The 18745-nt window shown below is 52.2% G+C and overlaps 2 protein-coding genes across 11 annotated transcripts in view; both read left to right on the top strand.

Moving 5' to 3' along the window:
• Sap30bp (SAP30 binding protein) overlaps positions 1 to 8369 on the top strand; it is a 35238-nt gene extending 26869 nt beyond the window's left edge. For both annotated transcript variants that reach the window (XM_069993012.1, XM_069993011.1), the window contains 7 exons: positions 750 to 838; positions 3699 to 3790; positions 4514 to 4574; positions 4949 to 5000; positions 6184 to 6242; positions 7394 to 7478; positions 7967 to 8369. In XM_069993012.1, coding sequence (XP_069849113.1) covers positions 750 to 838; positions 3699 to 3790; positions 4514 to 4574; positions 4949 to 5000; positions 6184 to 6242; positions 7394 to 7478; positions 7967 to 8148 — 620 coding nt within the window. In that variant the 3' untranslated portion in view covers positions 8149 to 8369. The remainder of the gene's footprint in view (positions 1 to 749; positions 839 to 3698; positions 3791 to 4513; positions 4575 to 4948; positions 5001 to 6183; positions 6243 to 7393; positions 7479 to 7966) is intronic.
• A 9693-nt stretch (positions 8370 to 18062) lies between these two features.
• Itgb4 (integrin subunit beta 4) overlaps positions 18063 to 18745 on the top strand; it is a 35064-nt gene continuing 34381 nt past the window's right edge. For 4 of the 9 annotated variants that reach the window (XM_069993001.1, XM_069993000.1, XM_069993005.1 and 1 more), the window contains exon 1: positions 18064 to 18231. The gene's annotated coding sequence lies outside the window, so the exon portion shown is untranslated. Of the gene's footprint in view, positions 18232 to 18745 lie in introns of all 9 variants that reach the window. The other 5 variants (XM_069993004.1, XM_069993003.1, XM_069993007.1 and 2 more) reach the window with 3 other exon arrangements.

The raw sequence follows: 18745 nt of genomic DNA, 5'->3' as shown, positions 1-18745 counted from the left end.
GAATGCCAGAGCAGCCTGGGAATGTCTCTTTACAGCCTGGGTTCAGGAACTTCACACTAGTAGCTTAAAATTGGCCAGGGAAGAACATTTCCACCACAGGAATTGGCAAATTCTATGTACCATGCCCCTCCTCTTCCCCTGCCATGCCTGGTCGTTAAAGCATTTCCTAGCACACCACTGAACACTCTTAAAGTTAATTGTTGGCTCCTGTGAACAGCTAATCATGGGGGAGGGGAGAGGAGTGGAAGGAGGAGAATGAGCAAATGCAGTCATTATATTCAATGTACTTTATGTACCAATTGAGCTATGTAACTGGTGGGTAGGAATGGGACAGGGAAAGGAGGAGAAGGAGGATGGAGAAGAGGTAACATCAACCAAGATGCATTGTACTCATTCATACTGACTTCTGGAATTGGAGCCCTTTATACAACTACTTAATAATAAATAAACATAGTTTTAAAAGTTAATCATTGAGACTTGGTAGCACCTATTGTTTACATCTGTACCTTCTACCTGAACTTCTTCACCACATTGGCACATGGCTAATGCCTTCTGGCCAACTTGGATGACCACTGTCTCTAGGAGGCCATGCCCGAATACCCTGTTTTATTGTTTCCACAATATTTATTTATTACTTATCCCTCCCTGGGAATGTTGTATATGCTTGTGTTTTTATGTCCATTTTGCCCCTCCATTTGCTCCATTACCCTCTACCTAAAGCATTTTTTTCCCCTCTGTTCTCTCAACAGCTTCCTTTTCTGAAAGAGTCCGGAACATGTCACCTGATGAAATCAAGATCCCACCAGAACCCCCTGGCAGATGTTCTAATCATTTACAAGTAAGCACAAGTCCTGTCTGCCAAAGCCTGTGTGGCAAATAGGTGGCCTGGGCTAGGAATCTGGTTGGATCATGACCTTAAGAGGCCATAGCAGGGAAAGGGACTAAGACTTCTGTCAAAGAAACTGTGGATAGAGCTGGGCTCCCATGGCTCACACCTGTAACCCCAGCTGCTCAAGGAGCTGAGACCTGAAGATCAGGATTCAGAAAGCCAGCCAGGACAGAAAAGTTCGAGAGAGACTAGCTTTAATTAACCAGCAAAACAGACTGAATATGTAGCCAAGTGGTAGAACACCAGCTATGAGCAAAAAAAGCCAAATGGTAGCACAAGGCCCTGAGTTCAAGCCCTAGTACTAGCACAGAAAGAAAAGAAAAGAAACTTCCAGATGGACAAAAACCTGCAGAAACCTCAATTGTCACACGTACTATATTACCTAGTGCAGCCCTCATGGGCACCCAGCCTGTCCTTGAGGTCCTGAGCCTACACAGAGAAAGGATCATGCCTTTATCCGCAGCCCAGCTGAGAAGGAATCTGGGTCTTTGTCAGAAAGAACTTTGCTAATAGTGAGGAGCCATCAGATTATAAATTACTGGAAAAAAATTCCTATGCTCTTATCTTACTAATTCAGTAGCTTCTTAATTACAGACCTGATCTGAGGTTTTCCATTCCCAAGGATTTTTTTTTTTTTTTGGGGGGGGGTGGGTCCGGTCGTGGGGCCTGAACTCTGGGCCTGGGCGCTGTCCCTCAGCTCTTCAGCTCAAGGCTAGCACTCTACCACTGGAGCCACAGCGCCACTTCCAACTTTTTTTTTCTGCTTATGTGGTGCTAAGGAATCGAACCCAGGCCCTCAAGCATGCAAGGCGAGCACTCTACCACTGAGCCACCTTCCCAGCCCTTCCAAGGATTTTTTTGTCTTTTTTTTTTTTTTTTTTTTGGTACTGGGGATCGAACCCAGGACGTTGCACTTACTAGGCAAGTACTTTTGCCACTGAGCTACATCCCAGCCCCCTTCCAAGGATTTTTTTAAACTTACTTTTTATTGTTATTATAAAGGTGGTGTACATAGGAGTTACAGTTACGTAAATCAGGTAATGAGTACCTTTCTTTTTGGACAAGGTCACCCCTTCCCTTGCTCTCCCAGTTTTTCCCACCTATCCCCACCCACATGTGGTATACCACTGCTGCAAAACCAAGGACTTTGAGCTGTTAATTGGTGTAGTTACTTCCTGGTGTAGTTACTTCCTGGCTGGCCCTCGGAATGGCTGGTGCTTCAGCCTCCATGGCTGTTCTCCTTACCCCATCGTTGAGTCCCATGACTAACGGTAGGGCAGATGCCCAAGGCTACACAATTGTTGACTTGGTCCCTCTACTCTACCTTTGATCCTACTGCTTCCGCTGGCTGCTCCTGGCTACCCAGCAAGCCCATGGCACCGCCTAAATGGATGGATGACTAATGGGGCTTGGGGCTGAGGAATGCAGCAGCCCAGGGGAGGGCCACAGTCAGGACTCGGGGCACTGCACAGGTTCTTTTCCTTTCACGGAAGTCTCCTCCCCCCACCCTTCCTCCCACTCCTTTTTCCCCCCCCTCACCCTCCCACCCCCACCACCTCCACCATCTCAGTACCTTCCCTGCCAAACAACAAGTTTGAGCCTGTAAGGAAAACTCCAACGACTGCCAAGCACAGACAATCAGCCTCTCAGCCCTTAAGTTCAGAATATTCCTTCTTCTTTTTAGATTTTCCTAGGGGTAGAAATCATGGCATTTGAATCAAATCAGATGGCCCGGGACACCCAGCCAAGTCAGCCATAACATAGGGGTTCACTTCTAATGACCGAGCCTCCTACATAAAGCCAAGGCCTCCCTCTATCACCCGGGAAGAGATAGATGTGAGGAAAGCAGTTTATCATTCTCGGCTTCACTCTTCCCTGGTTGTTGAGTGTTTCCTTAGTGTTTCCTTACCCCTGTCAGGGCAGGGGCTGTAGCCACCTCTCCTGGTGTATCCTGAGAATACCAGCCCTGCTCACTTCCCCTTGCCAGTGAAGTATATCCAGAATGTTTTTCCTCTAGAGGATCTGTATGTTTAGCTGCCACCAGAGTGAGGGGCGCTGCAGATGGGTCTTGAATTGGACCACCACCCACCCTCCTTGATGCGACTGCTTCTATCAGAGGTGCCTCTGCCCTGGGCCTGTTCACCTGGGCAGCACTGATGCCATCTGCCACAGGCATCGTCTCTGTGAGTTCAGCAGGGCATCTCCATCGCTGGTAAGCCTGCAAGGATCCAGGTAGTTCTGCTTCTCTTCAAAAGCCAGGTCAGGAAGGAAGTGGCGCTGTAGCTCAAGTGGTAGAGTGCTCGCCTTGAGCTGAAGAGCTGAGGGACAGTGCCCAGGCCCAGAGTTCAAGCCCCACGACCGACCCAAAAAAAAAAAGAGCACAATCAACTGGTCGGAGAAGACCTGTGATATCATTGTAGACCTAAACTGTAGTTCGTAATCAGATAGGTTCCATGTGTTCCCACAATCAAAAGCCAGGTCAGGGAATTTGGGTGAGAGATAAACCCCCCACTCCCAAGGCTCCAGGGCTTGAATTTAGGACCTGCACCACTGGCTTATTAGCTTTTTCACCTGGTGCTCGAACTATCACTTGAGATCTCAGGAACCTAAAACACCCCTCCCACCAGTTCAGGCTTTCTTTTCTGGTTAGTTGGAGATAGGCCCCATAGATTTGTCTGCCAAGGCTGACTTCAAACCATAATCCTCAAATCTCAGTTTCCTGAGTGGTTAGGATTACAGGTGTGAGCCACCAACACCTGGCTTAGACAGATGGACTTCTGTTATACACACCCTTCTGTTGCCTTCACAGGACAAGATCCAGAAGCTTTATGAGCGAAAAATAAAGGAGGGAATGGATATGAACTACATCATCCAAAGGAAGAAAGAATTTCGGAACCCCAGGTGAGTTTTCTATGAATCTACAGGTTAAGTTGAGAGCCATTGGTTTGGATAAAGGCCTAGGAAGCCCCCTGGATATGGCAAAGAAAGGCCCAACTCTGAACTTACTTGAACCTAAAGGGACTGCCACCCAGATTTCTTAGCTAAGTGCGTGTTAGACACAGCCAGCTGCTAGCCAGCTGAGGATTACCAGTAAGATCCAGACCAAATGCGTGAACCAATCTGGAGGGGCAGCCAAAGGGTCTGGGCTGGAGCCAGGGTGGTTTGGCTGGTCTCTGGTCACTGCTGTGCTCCCAAAGCACGCAACTTATCAATGCTTCAAGTTCTACTAAAAAGTAGATTTTGCATCCAGGTGGGAGACTTGAGGGACAAAGTTGGTCTTGGTCTTCCTCCATCTAGTGCTCAAACTAGCGATGCACCCAGAAAGTCTCTGTGGCACCAGAGACTATTCTGGAACTTGCATGGGCCTGAGTGTGGTCAGGCCTGTCTGTGTGACAGGAAATAGAAGCCATCACCTTGACCCCCTCCTCCTGGCCCCCACACAGACAGTGCAACTTGTGGGGAAGGTCGAGAGCCAGAAGCGGTGCAGTCGGGCCTCCCATCAGGAAGCTCCCTGCAACAGTTGAACTGGGCTTAATTTTCTCAGCCCCAGGAACTCGTGCTTCCGTGTTGAGCAGGAACCCAGAACCCAACCAGTGCCTCTTACTGCTTGTGATCTCTTTTCAGCATCTACGAGAAACTGATCCAGTTCTGTGCCATTGATGAACTGGGAACCAACTACCCAAAGGTGTGTCCCACGTGCTGGGGCTGGCGGGTGCTGAGGGCCCCCAGGCTCCCATGCTGGCCGCGCTTACCGGGAGCCATTGGAAGGGCTGTGTAGTGGCAGTGCTGACTGAGGAGCACCAGCCCCATCTCTGTCGTTTGAGTTCCTGTGTTCTGAAATAGTCCTACAAGGCAATGCCATTGGCAGACCTGCTCCCTTGCCAGACCAGTTAGAACCCAGGTGTGGGCCACTACCACTGTCAGCAACTGAGCAAGTACATCATGGCTCACAAGCTTCCTGGCCACCTCAGGGCTGGAAATAAGGGGTGACATCTGTGTCCCTGTACTCTGTCACTTGTCACCTAGTTACTGAAGCCTATGTAAACTCTTGTTTTTCAGGATATGTTTGACCCCCATGGCTGGTCTGAGGACTCCTACTATGAGGCATTAGGTAACCTGCCTTCCTTATATCTCCTCTACCACCTGTCCATCTGTCTTGCACAAGCAGTCAGTCAGTGATCAAGATGATCCATGCTGCCCGGCACCAGTGGCTCACACCTGTAATCCACCTTACCCAGGGGGCTGAGCTAGGAGACTGCTGTGTGAAGCTTGCCTGGGCAGAACATTCTGTGGGACTCTTATGTCTGTTGAATCACCAAAAAGGCCAGAAATCAAGGTGTGGCTTGAACTCAAAGGCAACGCTCAGGCCCAGCACCAGAAAAAAAGATGACCTCTAGTTTGCTCATGGCTGGCATTTAAGCCATGCTTCCAATTCCTTATCTTCCCCCGCTAGTACTAGTGTTTTAACTCAGGGATTAGACTTGCTAGGCAGGCACTCTGCCACTTGATCCACACTTCTAGCCCTCAGGATCTCCTGATGACTCAGTCTTGAACATTACAGACCCCTGCCCTGGCTTACAAGGAAGAACCTAGCAAAGAAAACAGATGGTTGAATCAGTCATTCCCACACCCATGAGTGTTAAGAGAAAGGGTGCTGTGAGTCTAGGGCACGGTCACACTGAAGGACTGGGAAGGCCCCACTGAAGAAACTGTTGGGTCTTAAGATTTAGAGAGATGGAAGGGCCAAGGAGCGTGTGTGCCAATGCCCTAGGCATTGTGTAAGGCCAATGAGTGCATGGCTTGGAAAGCTGGGAGCAAAGTCAAAATTGAAGCCTTTAAATCATATGTCTCAGGCCAACAGCCTGGTCTGTAAATGTGTTAGGCCTATACAGATTTTGTCTTAATTTGAACTAGTTTCTAGAATGTTATGTAAAATTCCAGAATTCTAGCTTTCCCTCCACCCCAATACAAGGTTTTGAACTCAGTACCGAATTTGCTTGGCATACTTGCTTGGCTGGCACTCTATCACTTGAGCCACACTCTCAGGTTCCTAGCTCTGTTGTTAGAGGAAATTAGACCCAACTGATTCAGCTCCCCTTGGAGCTCAGGGTAGATCATTCTTCTGGGCAGGATGTACAGCCCCCAGGCCCTGGCTCCAGGGCTTTGCTTCATGCATCAGGGCTAGCACTTCATTTCACTGAATGCAAAAGAATACTAAGCTCCTATCAGTCTACCAAAAGAGCATCGGAGCTCCTTCAGTACAAGCTCTCTTTTAACCCCTATCTTGTCTCTAGCCAAGGCACAGAAAATTGAAATGGACAAACTGGAAAAGGCCAAAAAGGAGCGAACCAAAGTAAGTGGCTGACAGATCTCTAGGGGAGTTTGGAGTGCACAGGTCCTACTGGCTGGGCCCAGGAGTACCAGGCTCCTCTCCACCCCTGCTCTTCATGGCCTAATGAGGCTCTAGGTCACTTCAGCTGTGTCCTCTGCCTTCTTGCTGTGGCCCAGCCTCCTGACCTGGCCTACCACTGCTTGTTCTCAGTATCTTGTAGTTCCCTCTGTAATGTCCTCCTGGCCTTGCCCACCACCTCCAATACTGTGGCTTTGTCTCCTGTGGGTCATTGGCCAGAATGGAGAGAGATGTTTCCTTCTGAGGTGGGGATGGAGACTCCTGCCTGCTCTGATCTGTGCATTTCTTGGCCTGAGTACCACTTCTTCCCTAGTGTGTGGGCTGGGAACTTCAGGATCGTCAGCTTGGCTCTAAACTAAAATGTCATCCTTTGGATGCTGTGCCTTTATGATCCGAGTCTCCAAGAGACAAAGCAGGGTGTCAGGACAACGGATTCTCCTACTCTGATCTTTCTTGAAGCAGCTGCTGTGCCCCTGACACCCTGGACACCCCTTTGACCCCCACACAGAGGGGCTGTCAGGGCTACAGGACCTAGACATGCTGGTGGCCCTTCAGAGGCCCCGGCTCCCAATGTAGGAGTCAGGCCAGGAATGTGGGAACTGGTACAAGGGGATGGTCTGGAGTTCTCATTCTTAACCCTTGATTGAATGTCCCTTCTCTCTCTTTCCCTTTCCCTTCCAAACCCCAGGCTTATTGCAGGGACGTGTCTGCAGCACCTGGGGACCGGAGCTGTCCTTCCCCTGTGCGGGGGGCACCGCCTCCTCCCGGGTGTGAGGAGGAGGGGCCTGGCCAGCTGGTTCTGGGCATGTGAGGGGGGTGACGGGTGGGGGTGAGGGGCATATGCAGAAGCCCATGAGTGAGGCCGGGAGGGATCCCACATCTATTGGGAAAGCTCTTTGAAGAATGGTGAAAGCCCCTGCAGGCTCTTCTCAGGCGCCTCTCCTCCCCCCCACTCCCCCCCTCCAGTGTTCCCAGCCCAGACAGTTTCAGTGCCTCCTTTGTGTAGTCCAAACTCCTGTCCCCTGGGAGCAGACGATGGCACAGGAGATGGACAGGGCTCTGCATGGGGCTCATTCTTCTCTCTCCCCCTCCAGATTGAGTTTGTGACGGGCACCAAGAAAGGAACCACAACCAATGCCACAGCCACCACCACCACGACTGCCAGCACAGCTGTTGCAGGTAGCAAGCGACCACACCAGACAGAGCAGGGGGGTCCTGGCCTTGTTTGGAGGCGGAACTGGGCCCTGACTCAGCCTTGCTACTGCTTTTCTCTGAGGCTAGGGTATGAGAACTGACCTGGAGCCTGGACTGGGCCCCAGCTGACCAACCCCCCTGGGGCTTCTCAGGCCAGGACCCTACTTTTTTTTTTTTTTTTTTTGCCAGTCCTGGAGCTTGAACTCAGAGCCTGAGCACCATCCCTGAGCTTCTTTTTGCTCAAGGCTAACACTCTACCACTTGAGCCACAGTGCCACTTCCAGCTTTTTCTGTTTGTGTGGTGCTGAGGACTCGAACCCAGGGCTTTGTGCATGCTAGACAAGCACTACCACTAAGCCACATTCCCAGCGCCAAGGCCCTATATTTGTAAGCTCACCTCTGGCCTGCGGTGGGAGAGAGCTCTGCTCTTGGTGCTCTTGAACCTGATTTCTCCCTTACATGTTCTTCTCCAGATGCTCAGAAGAGAAAGAGCAAGTGGGACTCGGCCATCCCGGTGACCACCATCGCCCAGCCGCCCATCCTCACCACCACAGCCACGCTGCCAGCCGTCGTCACTGTAACCACCAGTGCCTCCGGCTCCAAGACCACCGTGATCTCTGCTGTGGGCACCATTGTGAAGAAGGCCAAGCAGTGACCGAGGGCCGCTCCAGCCTTGGCAGGACTGTGCGCCCAGTGACCAGCCCACTGGGAACACCACTTATCTATGTCAGACTGGACCTGCTCCCCATGTGCCGCCTGAGCCTCCACGGCGTTCCGGCCAGAAGGACTTTATAGCAGAGGCCAGGAGCACAGTGGGCGGCAGCTAGCCACACAGCTCTTGGGGTTTTGCCCAATTAAAAGTCGTACTTTCTTACATCCTGGCATCTCAGGTGTGCTGGCCCCTCCCACAGTCCGTAGTTGGGCAGTTGGGACACTCAAGTGCCCTCCTCGGCCAGGGTGATTGCTTTGAGAGGAAGTGGAGTGACAGAGGCCTGCGGCAGTGCTCGGGGGTGACCCGAGAAGTTCCCTGTGAGTGCCGCTTAGCGTGGACAGGCGGAGTCCTGGACAAGATCACCCATTCCTGCTGTCTGCTTCCTTGACCCCAAATCCAGATTTCAGCCAGTTCTCAGGCAAGAGCCGAGGCCTCTCCCCTTGGGGGTGCAGGTGAGCTCTCTGGGACATGTGCAGGCTTGTGGAATCGGGCTGCGGTGAGATCCCCAGCCGCATAGGGAGGGGGCCAGGTGTGGGGGCCTGGAGGAGGCCGCCAGCAGGATCCACACAGCGGGGGGATGAATCAGCGGCTGCGCTGGCCAGGCCGTGGCTCACTGTTTCCGTGAAGGCCCAGCTCCTGGGAGGGCTCCTGCCGCCCCACCCTTCCTCTGTCGTTATCTCTACCCAGCAGCAGCCCCGGGCAGCGCCAGTGGCCATCCCGCTTCTCCCGTAGCCACTGCCAGCCTGGCAGCTTCCCTTTCCTTCCCAGCGGAAGGGCCGAGTGTCAGAAAAGGAAGCCGGGCTGCCGAGAGCCCCCTGCTTCCACGGGGCCGGTGGCCGTGACAAAGGCGGTCCTGAATGTGGCTGGTGCCATTGGTGACCTGAGGAATATGACCGCCTCCGCTGCCAAGGTCCCCAAAATAAAAGTTGAGTCACAGTTAGTCCCTCCTTTCCTTGACTGTATTTTACAGCCCTGGGGCTGGGGGGAGGTTTTGCTGCACACTTCCCCACAAGGGCTCATGTGGACGTCTGTCTGTCCTGCCGCTTTCGGGGGGCCAAGGACCAAGGTCTGGAAGGCAGTGCGGCCTGGCAACCCCAGTAAACGTGCCATCTGGAGTCCCCACGTGGGGTCTGAGCTGTCCTCTGTGGAATCATGGTATAGAGCTTCATGGGCTGGGGGTGGACGTGAGGGGCACCGGAGAGGACTGAAGTTACTATGAGCTGTGAACAGCACGGTGTGTCGGCCAATCCTGTTTCTTTTTGTTTTAAACTAAAGACACAAAGGGAGAGGCACAAACTCCAAATGAGCTCGGCCAGCAACAAGGTCGCCTTCCATCAGGGTTCTCTGGTGGGGTGAGTGGGGGCCAACGTGGGTCTCCCGCCACTCCTGGCCCTGCCATGCGCTTCCCCATTGGAGCAGTGGGACCTGGGGGCTGAGCACCGCTGAGAGCCGGCATTCCTAGGCTGACTGCTGTTCCATTCCTCAGGCCTTGCGTGCTGGGCTGAGGGATTTGGGTGGGTTGGTTGGTTGGATGGTTGGTGTTGAGCCTGTGCCTGGGCGCTGTCCCTGAGCTCCTTTGCTCAAGGCTAGCACTTCTACCACATGAGCCGCTGCTTCGCATCTGGCTTTTTTGGTGGTTAATTGGAAATAAGAATCGCATGGACCTTTCCTGCCCAGGCCAGCTTTGAACTGTGATCCTTAGATCTCAGTCTCCTGAGTAGGATTACAGGTGTGAGCCATCAGCACCCTGCTTGAGGTTTTAACCTGAATGAACCCGCCCTCCCCAGTCCCACTGGGGATGGGTGCTACGGAGACTGGGTGTCCGAAGCACGAGGAACCAGAACTACTGGTCCCTGACAAGAATTGGGTCTGGCCCAGCAGCTCTGGCTGCACCTTCTACCCCTCTCTCCCCCTTGGATGCCCTGGTGCCCTGCTCCTTTCCTATAGTTCAAATCCTGGCTGAGATGTCATGGCCGGTCCTATCCCCTTGGCTGTGCACTGGGAATCTGTGCCCTATGGGTCATCTCAGAAGCCTCTGGACTGTTCCCTCTATTAGCACCGTAGGGCACACCCCTGTCCCTCACTGCACATTGCTCTGGCCTCCCAGGTGTGCTGCCTCAGTCTCCCCACTCAACATCCCAGTTCCAAGCAGCCTAAAAAGCCACCCTCCCAACCCCCAGCTCTTTCTGGCTCCAGATGTTAGTGTGGCCTGTGAGGCTACTTGTTCCTTTTTGTTCGTGTCAGGGTGGTGGTTGCTTGTTTGCTGGAACGGGGGTTTGAGCTCATAGCCTTGGACTTGCTTGGCTTACTTGCTAGGCTGGTGCTGTACTACTTGAACCACGTCTCCAGGCTGACCATCAGTTTCTTACCTCTCCACCCTCACTGTCTGCCTCCGCACCCCCTCACACTGTGCGCCTCAGTGTGCCCACCTTCCTCCCCAGGCCCCTTTAGTACACACTGCTCCCTCTAGCAGTTCTTGCCAGGCTCCTGCCTTTATAACACCGCTGCCCAGCGGGGGGCTGAGACCCACTGGTGCCCGCTGGTTCTATGTCTTTGCTTTGCTTTTGTGCCAGTATTGGGGCTTGAACTCAGGACTGTGTGCTCTTGCTTAGCTTTTCCACTCAACAGCTGGCAGCTATACCACTGGAGCCATGCCTGCAATCCAACTATTTTGCTGGCTAATTGGAGATGAAGCCTTGAAGATTTTGCTATCCTGTTGGCTGCAAACCATGATCCTCCACACCTCAGCTTCCTGAGTAGCTAGGATTACAGGAGTGAGCCACCAGCACCGGTATGTTGTCTGGTTCTTGTTAGCAAAGACAGCAAACATAAAAAGCACAATGCTCCGGGTGCCTGCCATGAGAAAGTTCTTTGGTGAATGGGGAGATGGGAGGAGAGTAGGTTACTCTCATCCTCACCTGAAGTCCTCTGGCCTCGAGGAGTGCAACCCCATGCCCTTTGTCTACTGCACTATCCAAACGTTACATGGCTAGATTTCAAAGAATGGCCAGATCAGCTGTGCACTTACAGTCCTGGAGCCCAGTGATGGGAATGGAGGAGGGGGTATTACTCTCTCTCACGATGTTTTTGTTTTGAGGAGGATCTTTGTTGTTTGTTATGTTTTCCAGGCCTCCTGCCTCAGACTCCTAGGTAACTGGAATACAATTGTATGGAATACAGTTGTATGTCCCATTACACTCGGCTCTCCTTTTGTGTATGTTTGAAAATCTATAGCCGGGCACTCATGGCTCACACCTGTAATCCTAACCACTCAGGAGGCTAAGATCTGAGGATCACGGTTCGAAGCCAGCCAGGGCAGGAAAGTTCATGAGACTCCAGTAAACTATTCAGAAAAAAGCTGGAAGTGGCATTGTAGCTCAAGTGATAGGGTGTTAGCCTTGAGCAAAAGAAAGAGACAGCACTCAGGCCCAGAGTTCAAGCCCTAGAACCAAGAAAAAAATAAATCAGCCCAGCCGGGCGCTGGTGTCTCATGCCTGTAATCCTAGCTACTCAGGAGGCTGAGATCTGAGGATAACAGTTCAAAGCCAGCCTGGGCAGGAAAGTCTGTGAGACTCTTATCTCCAATAAACCACTAGAAAACCGGAAGTAGCCCTGTGGCTCAAGTGGTAGAGCACTCGCCTTGAGCTGAAGAGCTGAGGAATAGCACCCAGGTCCAGAGTTCAAGCCCCATGACTGACAAAAAAAAAAAAAAAAGAATCAGCCCAGGCACCTGGGGCTCACACCTGCAATCCTAGCTACAAGGAGGGTGAGATCTAAGAATCATAATTCAAAGCCAGCCCAGGCAGAAAAGTCTGTGAGACTCTTATCTCCAATTAGCCACCAGAAAACCAGAAGTGGAGCTGTGGCTCAAAGTGGTAGAGTACTAGTTAGAGCAAAAGAACTTAGGGACAGTACCCAGGCCCTGAATCCAAACCCCATGAACCAGGAAGAAAAGAAAGAGATTAAATGAAAAGGCAAGGTGCAAAACAGTGCATATAATATGCTTCCTTTTGTGCAGAGAGGAAATACAAAAATAATAATAATAGAGGAAGGTAATGTAATAATAAAACCAAAGAATCAGAGGTGGGTTTGGAGTATTGGAAATGCAGGGCCAACATCGCAGACAACAACAATGTTAGATTTGAATTGGAAATACCACATCCTCGTAGCCTTGCTCATAACATAGCATTCAGATCTTGAACAAGGCTCTTTGGAAAAATGGCTGCTCTCAAAGTCTACATGGGGGGCTGGGCATGTGGCTTAGTGATAGAGTGCTTGCCTAGCATGCACGAAACCTTGGGTTTGATTCCTCAGTACCACATAGAAAAAGCTGGAAGCTGCACTGTGGCTCAAGTGGTAGAGTGCTCCCCTTGAGCTGAAGAGCTCAGGGACAGCACCCAGGCAGGCCTAGAGTTCAAGCCCCATGACCAACAAAAAAAAAAAAGTCTACCTGGGATTGGGGCAGTTGCAGAAAGCAGAAAAACTAGTGTTCAAAGGTCAAAGGAGCTGTTTTGGCTACGTTTGGTTCAATGTGAACATTAAGGAAAAATAACAGCACAATGACTGTAGATTGCAAATTGTTGACTAGAAATCTTATTCACAGAGCTAGCTATTTACAGGAAAAGAAAAACGTTTTCCTCTGAGAATTTTGTTCAAAAGTGTGTGTGTGTGTGTGTGTGTGTGTGTGTCTCTAGGTACTGGGACTTGGACTCAGAGCCTAGATGGTTTTTTTGGTTTTGTTTTGTTTTGTTTTTGTCAGACGTGGGGCTTGAACTCTGGGCTTGAGCGCTGTCCCTGCACTCTTCAGCTCAAGGCGAGCGCTCTGCCGCTTAAGCCACAGCACCACTTCCAGTTTTCTAGAGGTTTATTGGAAATAAAGAGTCTCACAGACTTTCCTGCCCAGGCAGGCTTTGAACTGTGATCCTCAGGTCTCAGCTAGGATTACAGGTGTGAGTTTAAGGCTGAGCCACAGCTCCACGTTTGTTTTTGGTGGTTAATTGGAGATGAGTCTCGCCGGCTGTTTCTGCTTAGCTGGCGCTTTGAACGTTGATCCTCATCTTGAACTCCTGAGTAGCTAGTTACAGATGTGAACCACCAACACCTGGCTTATTTTATTTTATATTTTGGTACCAGAACTAGGGCTTGAATTCAGGGCCTTAAGCTCACATGACTTTCACACACAAGGCTAGTCGTCTACCACCCATTTAATTGTAGAGAAGAGTCTCATTGACTTTTCTTTGCAGGTGACTTCAAAGTGTGATCCTCAGATCTCCCCCTCCAGAGTAGCTAGGATTACAGGAATGAGCCACAGTGTCCAGCTTTGAGATATGGTCTTGCTATGTAGTCCAAGCTGACTTCCAACTCAGATTTTCCTGCCCCTCCTTCCCAAATGCTGAGAATACAGGCATGTACTGCCATGCCTCGGTTTAGGTCCTTATTCTGAATAGCCTTGCCAAATTGCCACTTAAATCCAATCATCAGCTCTTTTGACCCAAACGCCATTTATGGGGCTCTGAGAGAACAACCCCAATGACAGTATCAGGAAGCAACCAGATACATCCAGAAGGGGGCAGGACAGTATCTCTTTAAAAGGTCAGTAAGGAGCTGAGTGTGACGATGCAGGTATTTGGAAGGCTGAGGCGGTAGCAAGATCACTATTTCAAGGCCAGGCAGATCTGTAGAACAAAACCTTGTCTCAACAGAAGAGTTAAAAGAATGATCAGAAGAAGCCGGGCGCCGGTGGCTCATGCCTGTAATCCTAACTACTCAGGAGGCTGAGATCAGCCCCAGCAGGAAAGGCTGCGAGACTCTTATCTCCAAAACACCACCAGAAAACTGGAAGTGGCGCTCTGGCTAAGTGGTAGAGCACTAGCCTTGAGCTGAAGAGCTGAGGGACAGCACCCAGGCCCAGAGTTCAGGCCCCATGACCAAAAAAAAAAAAAAAAAAGAATGATCAGAAGAAAGAGGAAAAGGAAGGAAGGAAGGAAGGAAGGAAGGAGTGAATCAATGTGTAGGATGGAGGAATTGAAAACAAAAGATGTTACATCCAGGTGCCAGTGCCACAGGTGGGAGACAGAGATTGGGAGGATTGCCATTTGAGGCCAGCCCAATTGCGAGCTGAGCATGGTTGTGCACACTTATTGTCCTGGGAAGTTTGAAAGAGGTGGGTCAGGGTCTAGGCATGTACCCAGGCAAGAAGAAAGACCTTGTCTAAAAAATAATTCATGCAAAAAAGGCTAGAGGCCTGGTTCAGCAATAAGAGTTTCTGCCTAGAAAGCATTAAACCCCAGTACTGCTCCCTCAAAAAAAGAGAGAAAAGAAAAATCAGTTGCAATAATTGACATGAATTGGACTTGGATTCCATAAACGATTTAATAGGCACATTAGTGATCATTTTCTTTTTCTATTTCCTTTTTTGCCAGTCGTGGGGCCTGAACTCTGGGCCTGGACACTGTCCCTCAGCTCTTCAGCTCAAGGCTAGTGCTCTACCACTTGAGCCACAAGGCCACTTCCGGCTTTTTCTGCTTATGTGGTGCTGAGGAATCGAATCCAGGGCCTCATGCATGCAAGGCAAGCTCTCTACCACTGAGCCACCTTCCCAGCCCTAGTGATCATTTTCTTAGGTGTAGAGATACATGTTGGAGAGTCTAGGGATGAAATGTCAGGATACAATTTTAAAATGTGAATGCATATTAACAAATGTAACAAAATACCTGAGTGTAGATGGTAAAAATAGATACTTTTACTCCTCTTTCAACATTTACCTGTGTGTGCATGTGCGCACGTGCACTGGTCCTAGGGCTTGAACTTGGGGCCTGGGCTCTGTCCCTTAGCTTTTAGATGCACTCTACCACTCAACCACTTGGGCCGCAGCTTCATTTCCAGCTTTAGAGTGGTTAATTGAAGGTAAGAGTCTCACAGATCTTCCTGCCCCTGCTGACCTCAAACTTCAATCCTCAGATCTCAGCCTCCTCAGTAGCTAGAATTACAAGCATGAACCACAGCTCTCAGCTTCTGAAAATGCTGAAAAAAAAAAAAAGTTGAAAAGCCAACTATGGTGGTTCATACCTGTAATCCCAGCACTGAGGAGACTGAGGCAGGAAGATCAAGAGTTCTAGACCATGCTACATAGTGAGATTTGGGAGGAAGGAAGGAAGGAAGGAAGGAAGGAAGGAAGGAAGGAAGGAAGGAAGGAAGGAAGGAAAAAAAAAAGCTGGATGTCACTGGCCCATGCTGTCATCCTAGCTACTCAGGAGGCTGAGATCTGAGGATCACAGTTCAAAGCCAACCAGGGCAGGAAAGTCTGAGACTCTTATCTCCAATAAACCACCAGAAAACTGGAAGTGGTGCTGTGGCTCAGGTGGTAGAGTGCTAGCGTTAAGCACAAAGAAGCTCAGGGACAGAGCCTAGGCCTTGAGTTCAAGCCCCAGGACTGGCAAATAAATAAACAAACAAACAAATTAATAAATAAATAGAACAGAGGAAAATGAGAAAGAAAGAGTAGAAAGCAGGGAGGAGAGAGAGGAGGGAGGTTTAACTTAGTTAAGCTGCCCCAGGGGAGACATCTTGTATACCTTGGCTGCTTTAGGGCTCTGGCTCCCCCAGTCATTTTCAGAAGGCTTTGGTGGTGAGGAGAAAGGGTCTGTGAAGCCAAGCAGGGGTTGGGCATCACCGCCTGTGGGTCTGGTCCTCACACCTCATTCCCCCCTCCCCCCGATCCACAGTGGGTGCACATGTCCCAGCTTCCCTTGGGTGCTGCTGGCAGACACAGCCCCTCAGCCAAACTGGGCTGGGCTCCTCTGAGCTCCTGCCCTGTGCTCCTGTTTTCCAAGGCAGATTAGGGTACATGCAGGAATGGGCCAGTCTACACAGGCTTGTGTGTGGCGGCCATACTGGGGCTCCTTCGCAGTGTTCCCAAGTCCAACCACAGATGTTTCTGAACAGCCGGCGTGTGAAGAACAGCTCTCAAAATGTGGCTTTGTGGTAGAGTGCTTGCCTAGCACGCATGAAGCCCTAGGTTCGATTCTTAGAACCACATAAACATGAAAGGCTGGAAGTGGTGCTGTGGCTCAAGTGGTAGAGTGCTAGTCTTGAGCAAAAGAAGCTCAGGGACAGAGCCCAGGCCCTGAGTTCAAGCCCCAGGACTGGCTAAAAAGAAAAAGAAAAAAGAATAGCTCTCAGAAGACAGGGTGAGGCTGCCCAGCGCTCGGCGCCTTTGCTCCGACAATCACACTGAGAGCTGACAGCACACGGATCCGGGTACAGATGAGAACAGAGCCTCAGGGAGGTCAGGTGACTCCACGCCTCTATGCACCGTGTGCCTGTTAAATGCCAGGCACTGGACTGGCTGCTAGAGCTTAGAAAGATATGCCACAGATCAACTGCTTTGGGGGTCCACAGTCCAATGGGGTGATTATTTCAAACCAATGTGGCAAATACCATGAAGAAGTTGTGTCTGGAGTGAGGGGTATATAAGCCCAGTGGTCATGCCTGCTTACCATGCATAAGGCTTTGGATTCCAACCCCAGCACCACATTCAAATAAAGCAATAAATGGTGGCACACACTATCAGAGATGAAGGTAGATCTCAGGCAGATTTGCCAACTCAGGCAGAAGAGTCTGTGAAATGTTTGTCTCCAAATAACCAGCAAAAAGCTGGAAGTGGATCTGTGGCTCAAGTGGTAGAACACTAGCCTTGAGGAAAAAAAGAAACGCAGGGATAGCACTCAGGCCCTGAGTTCAAATCAAGTCCTAGAACCAGCACCATAAGCCCTGAGTTCAAGTCCCAGGAACGGCACAAGAAAGAAAAATGAAGAAAGAAAAAAGAAAGGAGATAGATAAAGATACATAAAAGAGATGAGGGGCTGAGAAGGTGGCTCCGTGGTAGAATGCTTGCCTAGCATGCTTCAGTGAAGCCTTGGGTTTGAATCCTCATTACCACATACACAGAAAAAGCCAGGAGTGGCGCTGTGGCTCAAGTGGTAGAGCGCTAGCCTTGGGCAAAAGAGGCTCAGGGGCAGTGCCCAGGACCAGAGTTCAAGCCCCAGGACTGGCAAGAAAGAGAGAGAGAAGAAAGAGAAAAGGAAAGAAAGGAAAGGCATAGCACGAAGGGCTTCAAGAACACAGAAGCCACCCCCGGTGGTGGGGAGGACGCGGAGTCCGGAGCGCAGAGGCTTCCCGGGAAGGATGGGTCAGGCCAGCCTGGCTCAAAGCCAGGGTTGGGAAGGGGGCCGCCAGCGGTGAGGCAGGCCAGACAAAGGGGGACAGATAATCAAATGAGAACCCGGCTGGGCCTCGGGGCTCCTGGCGGGCTGCGGGTTGATCGTCAGCCGCCTGCCCCGAGGGCTGGGCGCGGGGTGCGGAATGCGGGGCCTGGGGAGGACGCGCGTGGTCCCCACGCTGCGGGGCGCGCTCGGTGCCCGGCGGTGCCGGCCCCTGGGTGGTCCTATTATTCACACCCGACGAGATTTGGCTGGAGGACTGGGAGGTGGACTCAGCCCACGCCCCGGAGCGAGGAACCCCAACGCCAGGGGTCCCCCCAACACACACACACACACACACACACACACACACGCCGCCTCTGAGCCCGGTGCGCGCCCCGGGGCCGTCCAGCCCACTTCCACCCCGGCCCCGGGGACCGTGGCTCCCTGCCCGGGAACAGGGGCTCCGTCGGGCAGAGCCGCGGAGTCTGGAGAGGGTGGGGAGGCCGGGCGGGCTGGGCGGCCGCGAGGGGAGGCTCCTCCCCCGGCCCCCGCGCGCGGCCGGGGCTGCGGGAGGGGGGCGCGGGGCGGGCCCGGCGGCGGCGGTGGCCGCGGCGCCCCGGCTCCTGCCCCGACAGGTGCGCGCCGCGCGCAGGAATGCGGCCCGCCTGACTCACCAGCGCCTCCTTCCTACCTGCGGCGCCCCATAAAGCGCTCCCCTCTTCCCGCACGCCCAACCGTCGTCTTCTTCCTCCGGCCAGCCCCACCGAGCTGCAGCCTCCGGGGGTTCCCCGCCCCCCCCCCGAGGGCGTCCAGTCCAGACAAGGTAGGTCCAGGGGAGGGGCTGCGTGGGGACGGGGCGCCGGGAGCGGGGCGCAGGGCGGGCGGGCCGCAGAGCCCCGGGGCACACTCTCCTGATCACAGTGCCCTGGGGAGGAGAGGAAAGTGGGCGTCCTCCTCATCCTGGGTAGTGAGCATGGAGCTGCCTGGCTTGTGTCTTTTCTGCCCCTTCCTGAAGCCTGGCAGGCCCTGAGTCCCTCTGCCGGGGCTGTCCAGGGCAGGCCCGGCCTGCCCGGGGGGTGCCCAGGGGGTACCTGGATGCAGATGGGGGGGGGGAGGCGGGTTGTAAGGGAGCTGGGGAAGGATAATGGCTGTCAGATCTCTCTGCTAGGATGGGTGTTGAGTGGTGGATGGGCAGGGGGCCAGATGTCAGATACCTAGGCCCACAGGGCTGTGCCCCTGAGGAGTTCGCGCGCACACACACACACACACACACACACACACACACACACGAGGGAGCTGCCACCCTGCAGTAAATGCCCCTCCTGTCTGGCCTGTCC

Source organism: Dipodomys merriami, unplaced genomic scaffold (genome assembly GCF_024711535.1).
Source record: "Dipodomys merriami isolate MVZ:Mamm:240054 unplaced genomic scaffold, mDipMer1.0.p SCAF_42, whole genome shotgun sequence".
Classification (NCBI taxonomy): Eukaryota; Metazoa; Chordata; class Mammalia; order Rodentia; family Heteromyidae; genus Dipodomys; species Dipodomys merriami.
Note: the sequence above shows the minus strand (reverse complement) of the source record. Positions and strands in the feature narration are given on the sequence as shown.